The 13,189-nt window shown below is 39.1% G+C and overlaps 1 protein-coding gene across 1 annotated transcript; it reads right to left on the bottom strand.

The window, feature by feature from the left end:
- Positions 1 to 368: 368 nt before the first annotated feature.
- LOC148029901 (uncharacterized) lies at positions 369 to 1,364 on the bottom strand. Its single transcript, XM_087687331.1, has 2 exons — positions 921 to 1,364; positions 369 to 773 (listed from the first exon to the last, which is right to left on the bottom strand). Exons 1-2 carry the CDS (start codon positions 1,362 to 1,364, stop codon positions 369 to 371), a joined length of 849 nt encoding a protein of 282 aa, XP_087543457.1.
- Positions 1,365 to 13,189: the final 11,825 nt, after the last annotated feature.

The following is a 13,189-nucleotide window of genomic DNA, read 5'->3' as shown; positions in this document are numbered from 1 at the left end:
AAGAGCATTGATCTAACAACACAAAATTTTGATTGTCCCATTGGATTTTCAAAAATCTTTTCTACAAGGTAGTTGTATGACACTTGCATACCATTTATGTAAAGGTCTTGTAGCTCACTAATAAGTGGTCTTAAAGAAGTTTGAAATACATCAGGAGTACTACGAATAAATTTAGAGCAACTAAAAGGTATGAATAAAACAGGAATAATTCCTAATATGGAACCCTTCCCACCATTAAGGACCTTAATTTCAACCACACCACAATCCTTTTGAGTGGTACGAGAGGCTTGGAAGCCATCCCAATGTAAAAGAAGTGCCAAGTTTGAAGGATCACCTCTACACTTTTTCTTTTTACATTTGTTGAGATGTCAACATTTTTTACAAACAAAATTGTACTCTTGCATCTCTTGGTCAAAACCTTGTTCTAGAGCTATTGAAAAACAAGACCTTGGAAAAGTTGTATATACTTTCCCACATGTAGGGTTGTTGCACACAACAACCATCTCATACTCAGCATCAGGATTCCAAAAATCTTGATACTCATGACACTTTGTTCCATCCCAAAACTCGTTTATGAATTCTGGTTGCATATGGATATCTTTCCCTAACCATCTTGTTTTATGACGCCACATGCTTAGGAAATCATGACAAAGTGTCATGGATCGTACTAAAAGCCCTAATTGTTTCTTTAGAGGTAAATAATCAATAGCTAACATTTCTCTCCTTGGTTTATTGCATTTTTTACACTTTTCACAACATTCAATACAATCACTCTTTAGTATTTTTTTTCGCATATTTTGTTTGCAAGAACACAAGACTACATCTTTGGCATAAGAATCTTATTTACTAGGTGTAATAAGTTTAATTTCATGATCATTGTTTTTACTTCCCATGCAAAACCTATAGTGCTCAGGTTGGACCATGCCAAGACCATGATACATAGAGTCAAGTTGCTCCCAAGATGTCGGGACTCTCACTCCATCAAGGTTTCCATCCCATATATCAGGTAGTTGCACTAATAGCTTACTTAAACTTGGCTTGCACTCTTCAACTCTTTGAGCCCTAGCCCTTGGATTGCCCATGTCTCCAAATAATAATTGGAGCATCTTCTCTTGTGCACTAATTGATGTTCGGTTCTCATCCCAAAGAGCTTGAAGCTCAATTATTTTTTGTACAGTTTGTTGATATAATGATGGCCCAATAATAGATATGGGATTGTCTATAGAAGGATCTATTTGAGGAGACTCAGCATGGATAATTGAGTTGTTGTCATGACTGAAGGGGGGACTTATAGAAGTATTGATAGTTTGATCATTGTCTTGTTCATGTTGCCTTTCATTAGAAGGAGTAAGACCAATTTGCATACTTAGTGCATCATATTTTGCCTTCAACTTCTGGTGCCTAAGAAAAGTTTGTGGACCAACACTCCTCCCACCATTACAATATGCAAGGCAATCACACCACCTGCGCCATCTATTTAAATAATCTATGTTAGTTTCACCATGCATTGGAGATGATTCTTCGTGCCTTTGGTTCTCAAGGTGATCTCCTTGCACATTTGAGTCCCTTGGTTCACTAGGATGTGATCTTTCTAGAGAAGAATGTGTAATCCCAAGCATGTCATTTTTAGCATGTCTAAAATAAGTACTACGATTCACTAATTGCCAACCTTCAGTACTATGTGCACACTTATAGTTACATGTACATTTTCTTAATGTGCTTGTAGAAGAAGACATCCCTTACTTGAGTATCTTCAATCTTCAATCCAAGGTTGATGAAATTATGAGCTCCACAATTAAAACTCCAAGACTGCAAGAAAATTGACCCATAACATAGTTTATGTTAATAACATATTTTAGTTGCACAGTTAATATCATGGTCTATACTAGTTTAGCAATAGAGCTACATTTGAAACCATACTTTGTAGTTAATATCATAGTCTATACTAGTTGGTTCTTCTCGTCCTAGCCTTGATCTCAAGAGCAAGAAGAAAAGAGGGTTCGTGAGGGACATGAGAGCCTTACACTATGAGAATGAAGATTGCAAGAGAAGAGAGCCTCGCACTATGGGTACGATTTTTTATTAAACCTTGATCATAGGAAAGAAATGCTACAACAATATCTAAGTAAGTTTCTTTTTTGTTCTAGGCACATCTCTAAATGCCAAACATTCCCATCACATAAGGTAGTAAAGATTAACTACTACTAGTTATGTAACCAAAAAAAAATTGATGCGTAGAATGAGATGATTTTCTAGCAAGATTAAAGGTAGGCCCATGGGTACGATTTTAGTGGAAGGACACTGAGATCACTACTGCATGTAGAGTACTCTACTGCATGCACTTCTGACAGTATCCTCCTCCTCTCTGCAAGACATGCAATGGGTTTTACCAGCAACGATCGATCTCCATCTACCAGCAGCTTTGACTTGAAAAGAGATGGAGTTCTGTGATGGGGCCGACCTATTGATCAACAGGCTCCAATCGTACCAGCCTGCAACTGCCTCTTTGTAGTGGCTGCATTTGGCCCTTAAATACCACTTTCCTGGGGTTGCAACAAAGAGCTTCAGCAAGCTCTTGGGCGTAGGCAGATGTGGCTCTGTATATGTGGGCATGCTCTTGGGCGCAAGCGGATGTGGCATTGTATATGCGGGTGTACTCCCGGATGGTAGGGAAGTGGCAGTGAAGGTGTTCGAAGGTACTACATCAATGCAAAGAATTTTTAGCAAAGGTAGCTGCACTGGTGGGGCGTGGCAAGCTATAGTATGGCTTCGTTGGTAGCAAAGAAACCAAAGGCAAGGTAAGGGCTACAATGATAGAGTTGTAGGAGTCCTTCCTTTCTTTGCTGCACTGTGATAGGTCTTAGAAGCCCACCACACATCGTGGCTAGACATGCAGAGAGATCCTCAGCAAAGTAGTATGTGACCTGCTGGATGGCATCGCTTGAATGAGATGTGTAGGCAAACAGTTTATCTAGGAGTAAGTTTGCAAGGTGTGTGTCTCTATCTCCAAGCCACTACTTCTACACACGCTAGGAGTAGGTGTACAAGGTGGAGGCCATGATCTTGATGAGGATGATGCATATCATCATAGTCATTTTCATTGTCCTTGAGAGCATTCATTGTGTCAGTTTGAATACCCTTGTCTATTGTAATGGATTCTTCTGAGCACTTACATGAGCTTAATCCAGCAACTATGGTAGCTTCTGCATGGGGGCTAAATCTTTTTGCAGGTCTAGAAGTCATGCTTGTTTTATCCTAGCTTAGTGCCATACAGGACCGTTGTTGTGATGTTATGAGGACACAGTGTGAAAAATTATGGAATGCATCATCATCTGACTTCTCTATTGATCTAGAGAATCAATGTGATCTGAGCCATTAGTACTAGTGTGAGTTGCATGGATTATCCAAAAATACTAGATTTTTGGATAATTTTAGTCTATTTTTTATATTATTTATTGTGAAAATCCAAAAAAGTTAGAAAAAACTTCTAGATTAGGATGGCATGCAAAAATCTAGTTGCTTTTTCAGCCAATTAGGAGATTTTTCATAAAAAAGATAGATGGATGAAATCTTGCGCGTTGCGATCGCTATAAATAGGCTAAAAACTGCAGATTGAACTGAAAGAAGAAGAAGGAGTGATCTGGGAGATCCCTGAGTAGGTGTCCTGCAGCTTTACCCCCTTCCGGAGCCAACGGAGCCATGAGATTTGGGTTCTGGACAGCAGAGAAAGAGCTGATTTTTTTAATCCACGTTTTTGGTCTACGAAGGAGCTCCAGGAGAACTAATGCCTGGAGATTGCTTTTGAGTAGTGCAAAGATTCTAGGTCCTTTCAATACATATTGTTTCAATTCATTGTGATTTGTTTTCGTAGTGTTCACCACTTGGATATTCTCTATCTTCTCTTCCATCTCCTATCTCTACTTCCTTCTACGTTTGATCCCTGGTGGATTCGACCTTTCAACAAAAACTCCTCTGACATTGGTGCTTCTGAGTAGTGCAAAGATTCCACGTTCTTTCAATACATATTGTTTCAATTCATTGTGATTTTTTTTTGTAGCATTTACCACTTGGATATTCTCTATCTTCTCTTCCATCTCCTATCTCTACTTCCTTCTACTTTTGATCCCCGGTGGGTTCAACCTTTCGACAAAAACCCCTCTAACACCATTTACTGCTGCTTGGCAAGAGATCTATGCCTTGACTATAGCTCAACATCCTACTGAAGTGTGCAATAGTAGCTGTTCTATCTGGATGAAAATCAGATGAATGTAGCTATTTTCATTTACCTGTGCATGAGGACATGATGGATCTAGGTGTGAATTCAATTCCCAACCATTGGAACCCGGCTCTGTTTGTTGAGCACATATGCACTCTAAGGGTGGAGAAAAGTGATGGCCAACATCAAGAACACATGTAGGCTCTATAGAGTCGTTAGGCAACTGATGAATAGCAAAAGAAGTGGTTACAACTTGCATGCCGACAATCCATCTTAGGATGGTATGCCCAGACCAAACGTGCAAGGGTTGGAAACTACAGCAACATTCGATCCTTCAATGGATGAGTTTGTCATACATAGTCCTACTCTAACATCTACCAAAGTAAGATCAAGTTTTTCATTGAGTCAAGCATTTCTGTTTTATTTTATCACCAGGCACTGGCCATCTACATATGCAACTTAGAATATCATCTTCTTTATTTAATTGTTTTGGGCAGTGGTGGCAAGGAGGCTTGGGAAAGGTGTCAACACATGCAATCTTCTATGCACATCTGTTGACAGATGGCCATGACTATGGCATACACAATGTAGGTAAGTTAATTACTATGCTGTGTCATGCGTGACTTACTCATATCTTGCAAGTTTGCAACACTAACAGAAGAGGGGAAGTATGTACCATCTGGTGTACCATGGCAACTAGGTTATGGGGCAATGGTATTTGTGAGAAAGTTCATCCTCTTATAGGCATCGGATTATCTTTCAAGGGCTGTCACTATAGCACTCAAATATAGTGCAGTGAGGTGGCAATTTGGATCTCAAAAAGGGCAGCCTGAAGTACAGGTAATATTAAATGCAGACTCATGGTTTGAGTGGTCCTTTCTTAATCTCCAGGTTATTGAGTCCACGCGAAACACTTGATCCATACATAATTAATTGGGAGAGATTTTTGTTGCTTTCAACAGGTGATTGACTACATGACATAGCAGAGCAGGCTATTCCCACTTCTTGCAACTGCCTATGCATACTGCTTTTTGAGGGACTGGTTATCATGGCTCTACTTAGATGTAATGGCTCAAGTAGATAGCAATGATTTTTCAACATTATTTGAAGTGCACACTTGTACAACTGGACTGAAATCAATTACCACATCTCCAGCTGTTGTAAGTTGCCAGCTATTTGTATTAAATGGTTTTGTTATGAGAAAGAATTCAAAATAAAAGACATACTGCAGTATTATCTTGGTTAATAAGGACCTGAGGAGGAATGGATTGTGATAAAGGCTAAACCAAAATAAAATGCCGATGTTGGGAATTGGTGAACGCTTATATTATGTGGAAGCCCACAAGAAGTTTTAGACAAATTCCCACTTCAATTCCCACATTGTTAATTATGACAACATCATGAACTTCTACATGAGAGAGACTGCATACCTAGCTATGTGCGGTTGGGGGCAGGGAGATGGAGACCCTGAGGTCCCCTGCCCCCAACTGCACCTAGCTAGGTATGTGGTCCCTCTCAAGTACAGGCTCAAACATGAAGGGAAAAGAGTTTTTTTTCCCATGTCGGGAAATGTTAAAACCTTCTAGTGGCTAAGTTAACTCTAGGATGACAATGAATTGGGATGAAGGATGAAAATGAATTGGATATCTAACCAATGAACAGGTGATTCTAGCAAGAGAACAACTCCGAGAGTTGTATTGTCAGGTAAGCAACATATTGAGCAGTGTGCTTCAGTGTCATAATACGTCTTTGACACTATCATGAATCGTGTGCTTCAGTATCATTATGTATTCTGATAAGTCATTGACATGGCATGGCAAGAGGCATGGCATTTACCCAACTGGGCAATACAAAAAATGGATCAAGGGAAGCTGATGGACATCATGGACAAGTGGCTCTACTCCAATGGCTTTGATAAAGTGCAAGTTCAAATTATCGCAAGTGAAGGAGCAGGTTTTGCGCCTATAGTTATAATGATTGTTCTTAACCGTGTCTTAGCCATGGAATGCAACATATCCACCACATTGAGAGCTAATGCACTATCTAATCCAGATTTGGGTTCATCCAGTAAGTGGAAGGAGTTGGATTCAACCATGGGTTGCGGCTGGTTCACCATGATGCTCTTAGGGGGGCTAGCGGGCTTGATCTTGGCTTTTGGCTTTGTAGATCACATTTTTGAGAATCAAGGACTTCCACTAGTATGTAATGTTTGTGAAGAATATCAAAGGTACGATTTTCTAGCATGTAATGTTTGTCAATCAATCACATCTTCAACATTTTCAAATGACCCATGGTGAATCACAAAACCCTTGGCTAGCAACAGAAATGGACAAACCAGCTCTCATAGTTTTCAGATTATTGCAGGTGGCATTAGTCTTTTGCAGAGATACTCACAGTCCTCAAATTACTACATGTGGCATTAGTCTTCTACAGAGATACTCTATTGAGGCTCTAGTTGCTGTGGTGGCAATGTAGCATCCACACCACTACAATGGATGTGTTGATCAGAGTCTACAGCATCAAATTTCTCATGTCAGGATCTGCTCCCCTTGGCAAAGATCTTGAAGATGCATTCAAGGCCAGAGTCCCCCATGCAATCATTGGGCAGGTATGTACTTAACATTAAGAATTTTGATCTCTTTCCCTACTGTCTGTGAAGAAATATATTCTTCATTAATGCCTTGCCTAGCTTGTAGGGTGTGAATGGGGCTGAGGTAATCATAATGGTGTGCAAAAGAGGGGTATCTATATAAGACTCTACCAGCTACCTTGCTTGTCAGTGCTGATCTTTCTCTTGAATGTTCAAGAGCCTAGATTCATGTGAAAATTCATGTGAAGATATTGTTGGTAGACATAGTTGGAGCTTGCCTTGCACAACTGATCTATATATATCATTTATACATTGATAAACTGTTTCAAGCAAGTCTACTCAGAGTTTACAACCCTCAAGTTAGCTTATCTATGTATATCATTCATACATTGATAAGCTGTTCCAAGCAAGTCTGCAAAGAGATACAACTTGAGATAGCAGGTCTGCTCAGAGTTTACAACCCTCAAGTTAGAGGGGTGATGACACAGCAATAGAGGGGTGATTACATTATGCAGGGCTATAGGATGACTAAGGCAAGTTGTGAAAATAGTCAATCCCAAGATTGGTATCTCGCTCCCTCAGAACAAACATGGAGAAATCTACATCAAATGCTATAGTGCAAATGCTGGACTCAGGTACATTGTCCAGGTAACTTGCTCTTAATCGTAGATGACTATGGGCAAGTTAAGACTCAGGATTAGATGCTTGTGATGTGAAGGATAACAATAAATGCTTCTTTTGATACATTTTCTGTAATGCACATTAATTATGTGTTAGTAGATGCACCATATTTTTGTTATAGCCTTCAAATTCTGAGACTATAAGTTTCTCAATGCCTGGCTATGCTTATGAGGACATGACGTTCTTACAACCATACTATATTTTAAAAACAGTTAAAGAAGAATCTTAAATTTTCTTGTAAAATAGTACCTGAGATATTAAGGAGTGGCTATACTAATGGTGACAGATTGAATCTATAATGTCTTAGCTCCCATGCCTAATCACACTATGCGAAATTACAGCTGCACCAATGAGATTACAGTACAAGAGAAACATTAGTATAACGTCTTAGGATCAACTAGTTATTATGACTATCATGATAGAGAAGATTATCATGAGTACTGTTATTACAGTGAGAGATATACGTCTTTCATACCTTGGATTAGACTTAAGCTTGGAGACTGCAGATTACCAAGTGATCGATGATGGAGATGTGGAGATGATGGACAATACAAAACTAGAGTATTGCTTCTTTTGCTCGTTCTGCACCTTGCGCTAGGTCAAAGCACAAAGTACAAACTCGTCTAGTGAAAAGAACAAAAAGAAAAAGAAGCGATACGTTGGAGAAACATGCGGGAACCCCAAAATGTAAAGGAGGAAAGCTAATTCGTTTTTTGGCTAACGGTAGGATGAGAAATTTCTTATTTCTTTTTCTAAATCTTCATTTTATGGTAGGATTAGATTTCTCTTTTTTTCACAAAATCTTCATTCTATGATTTTATAATTTTTTATTGTTATGACATACTATATTTTAAATATAGTTAAAGAAGAATCTTGAAATTTATTGCAAAATTGTACCCGAGCTATCAAGGAGCGGTGATGGTGACCGATTAAATTTTTAATGTCGACTCCCGTGCCTAATCACACTGTGGCTAATCACGTGACCGATTAAAAGTAAGGAGGGAGACTATAATGTTTTTTTGCATAGGCTCGCAAGTGGTTGGCATCTTGGAGCATAAGCTCGCAAGTGATTGGCATGCTAGCAGACTGGCTCTTATGCTTCAGGCTTCACAATCAACAAAATTTATAAGTTCCATCATGTAAACGAAGCTTGGAATGTTTAAAATATGAGAAACATTTATTGATTTAGCAAAGTTTTCTCTTATATTCAAAGGGAGTTTCTATAATTTAGATTTATGGTAGGATTAGATTTTTATCTTCATTTTATGGTAGGATTAGATTTTTCTTTTTTTCACAAATTCTTTATTCTATGATTTTATAATTGCTTATTATTGAGAGTTATCCACATGTGTATGTATATTTAAAGGCACATGCTCTTACTCAAAGTGTACACGAGAGAGAGAGAGAGAGAGAGAGAGAGAGAGAGAGAGAGAGATGCATGATTGCCTTTTACAAGCAATCATATATCTCTCTTTACAAATATTTTTTTGAGTTGTACAGGTAAATTTCTCGGTAGACACACAGTGTGTGTTTGAGGTTCAACTCCCTTTGAGTTTATCCTCCTAATTACATTTTGTAGGTTTGATATGTGCAACCACAAAGATATAGTTACAAAGATATGTGCAGCCACAAAGGTATGACTTTTGTAGACAATGAGGTCACTACATCTAAGAAGAGGTTTTCTCTAAAATTTTTCCAAAGCATTTCAAAGCTTCATCACGATTTCTATCTATCAACCTGAACAGTAGCAAATCAAGCCAGTCCAAGAGACAATGTTCAATACTAGAAGAAACTTCTTATAATTTCAGACTATTTCAACTATTGCAACTATCTTATTTCAAGCCACGGAGATACTGTAAGACCCACTTGAGCTTGATGACTAGGAAATGGGACTAGAACTATCTTATGTCAAGATTGTGGGAGAGAAGGAAGGAGTCTCAATTGTAGCTTTCTCACTTACACAATGGGGGAATACACACAAAGGTGGAGGTTGAAAACAGTTTTCCTCTTCTTAGTTGTGTAAGCCAAAAAAGAACACTAGTACAGAGAAATAGAAGAACCCTATATATGAGTCTCAAACCAAAATCAACTAACTAAGGTGGCATACTAACTGAGCCACGAACTAGAGTAGATAAGGATAGCTGTCATCTAGCTATTATTCATGGGCGGTGTACCAACCTCATCTGTAGCTAACAAGTCAGTGACATAAATGCACAATGGTTACCCTAGCATATCACCAGTGGAGCTCGATATCTCAACACTCCCCTCAAGCTCAATCCCAATTCCTGCACACCAAGTAGGTCTCTTAACTTGTGCAGCTTCTCTGCGCCCAATACCTTTGTGAATATGTCAGCTACCTGATCCTCTGTGCCGACATAAACTAGATCAATAAGACCTAGTAAAACCCTCTCCCGCACATAGTGATAATACACCTCAATGTGCTTTGTTCTAGCATGATAGACTGGGTTATTTTCCAAGTGTATACTGCTCATTTTGTCATAATAAATGACAACTGGCCCATCTATAGGCTGATGCATATCATAAAGTAGCTTACGCAACCCAGCTACCTCACATGCAGCCATTGCTACATCCTTGTACTCAGCCTCTGTGCTCGACAAGGCAACTATAGGCTCTTTCTTGCTGCTCCAAGTGACTGCAACACTCCCAAAAGAGAACACATATCCACTGGTAGATCATCTATCAGAAATACTACCAACCCAATCAGCATCAATGCATCCATGCAATTGTATCTGAACCCTAGTCTCATAAAATAGTCCATACTGCAATGTGGACTTCACATACCTGAGTATGCGTCTAGCCCGCATCCGAATACGGTTTCCTTGGAGCCTGCATAAACTAACTTACCAATCCAACAGCATAGCTCAAATCTGGCCTGGTAATAGTCATATAAATCAAACTTCCTACTATGCATCTGTACATAGTAGGGTCTTCGAGAAGCTCACCTGCATCTGCGCTTAACTTCACATTCTGCTCCAAAGGAACTGAAATAGGCTTACAGCCTGTCATCCCATATTTGGACAGCATGTCCAATCCATACTGTCTCTGCAAGAGTCGTATCCCACTTGGTGATCTAATCACCTCAATGCCCAAGAAATAACACAGCTATCCCAAATCCTACATCTCAAACTTCTCCTTCAATAGCATTTTCACATGAAGGATATTTTCATCACTATTACCTGTGATAATCAAATCATCAACATAAATGACAAGCAGCATAATACATTTCTCTGTTTTTCTCACATACAGTGAGAAATATGCCTTGGAAATCTGAAAGCCAATAGTGATAAGATACTGTCCTATCTTGTTAGACCATGCTCTAGGTGCTTGCCTTCAAGCCATACATGGCCTTCTTCAACCTGCAAACAAACTCAGGATAAACAGCATGCACATAACCTGGTGACTACTCCATATAGACCTCTTCTTGCAAATCACCATGCAAGAAGGCATTCTTTACATCCATCTGATGTAAAGACTATCCCCTTGATGCAGCCATAGCAATGAATTCTCTTACGGTTGCTATCCTTGCAACCAGACTGAATGTTTCTTCATAATCAATGTGATATGTTTGTGCATACCCCTTGACTACTAATCTTGCCTTGTATCTGTTCACAGAACCATCTGCATTGTGCTTCATCTTATAAACCCACTTACAACGAATTGCATTCTTATCTTTAGGCAGAGGTACCAATTGCCATGTAGCATTTGCTTCCAAGGCATCCATTTCTTCATCCATGGCTTTCTCCCATTTTTCTTTTCCCATGGCTTGCTCAAAAGAAGTGGGTTCTGGTTTCTGTATCATTTTGGACTATGTAGGCATAGTGAATGGCTATAAATCCATCATATTTCAGCCTATCCACAGGATACCTAGCTCTGGTAGACTTGCGCAAAGTAGGCTCACTTCTAGGTGCTCTCAAAACATCCCTGGTCTTCCTTACTCTAGGTGTAACAACAGAAGGAATACCCAACTCATCATCAATGCTCTGTTCTGAGCCACTGGATTCACCATCCACATAAGAGTGACCTGCATTCACATCAAACATGGGTAAATCTACCTTCTCTTTTCCTTTTCGCGATACTTGCATACCACTATCTGGATTGCTTTGAGAAGATTCTCCTGATCTCAATCTGCCTGTCCATGGCAAAGAATGTGAACCACTGCTAGAGGACACTCCAAGTCCACTAATATCTTGTGACTGCTGCTATGAATTATGTGCATCATTACCATTTTGTGCATCTACATTATCAATCACATTTACTGGTTTATACTAGCTACTCATCTCATAAAAAACAACATCTCTGCTCATTGTAAACTTACGAGTAGAAGGGTTATAGCATCTATACCCTTTCTGCTGCAGAGAGTAACCAATAAAGATGCACTTCTCAGCTTTTGGATCCAACTTGGATCTCAACTCATCTCGCACATGAACATAGGCAATGCAGCCAAAAAATTTTAAATGAGAAATATCCGGTTTCCTACTAGTATACCTCTCCTCTAGAGTAAAGCCATGTATTGTTGCAGTGGGAGTCCTGTTCAATATGTAGACAGTTGTAGCAACTGCCTCAGCCCAATAAAAGTCTGGCACGTCTTTTTCATTGAGCATGGCACAAGATACCTCTCCAATATGCCTATTTTTTCTTTTTGCAATTCCATTTTGCTGTGGGTTAAGACTACATGAATATTACTGCTTTATGCCATGCTCCTGCAAGAACCTTGCAAACTCATTTGAGAGGTACTCTCCCCCTCCATCTGACCTTAGGCATTTTATTTGCAGGCCTGTTTCTTTTTCAACCATAGCTTTAAGAGCTTTGAAATGCCCAAAAACTTCACTTTTCTTTTTCATAAAATACACCCAAATTTTTATGCTATAGTCATCAATAAAAGTGACAAAATAAAGACAACCTCGAATAGATGCAACTTTAGTAGTCTACACATCAGAGTGGATTAATTCCAATGGCTTCCTACTCTCTTGAACATGTCTAGGAAATGGTTTCCTTTCCTGTTTTCCAAATTGACAGGCTTCACATACCTTATGCATTTCTGTAACCTTGAATTTAGGCAATCTTGCAACAATATTTTGGGCTTGCATTGATTTAAGTCGCTGTACATTAACATGACCAATGTGTTTATGCCAGCTATCAATATCTGCAACTACACCAGTCCCATGTGCAAACATTGTTGCACTCAATTCAGGCATGTCTGCATCCAACGTAAACATTCTGCCCTTCTTATTTCCTTTTGCTATCAAGCGACCTTTATTTTTCATATCCTCAACAAAGCATCCATGAGGATTAAATCTGTCCTGCAAGCCCTGCTCAACCATTTGACCAACAGAAACCAGGTTCTTGGTGATATTTGGGACATGAAATACATCTGATAGATATTTATTTTTCCCATCCTGCATAGACAAATGAATTTTTCCAATCTACATAATAGGATGTGCAGTATCATCAGCAGTCTCCACAAATCCTAGTTTTTCCATTTTCCTTGTATCCTGCATCCATTCTGCATGACCTGTCATGTGGTTTGATGCACCTAAGTCAATATACCACACATCGTTGCTTTCTTCTGCACTTGTCACAGAATTGGTCATGTGTTGCACCATAAACAAATGCTCATTTTTTTCATCACCCTGTCTACTAGAAGATGCATAATTTCCTTGTTGCAATTTTCCATTCATGAT

The sequence above is a fragment of the Lygodium microphyllum genome, chromosome 10 (assembly GCF_053477565.2).
Source record: "Lygodium microphyllum isolate KBCC chromosome 10, Lygodium_microphyllum_v1.1.10, whole genome shotgun sequence".
NCBI lineage: Eukaryota > Viridiplantae > Streptophyta > Polypodiopsida > Schizaeales > Lygodiaceae > Lygodium > Lygodium microphyllum.
Note: the sequence above shows the minus strand (reverse complement) of the source record. Positions and strands in the feature narration are given on the sequence as shown.

Bases quoted from the DNA above. Each gene is read 5' to 3' on its own strand.
- LOC148029901 (XM_087687331.1), bottom strand. From the start codon at position 1,364: ATGCAAATTGGTCTTACTCCTTCTAATGAAAGGCAACATGAACAAGAC. The intron at 774-920 runs GTCCAACCTGAG...AAAATACTAAAG, and splicing joins TGTATCATGGTCTTGGCATG to AGTGATTGTATTGAATGTTG.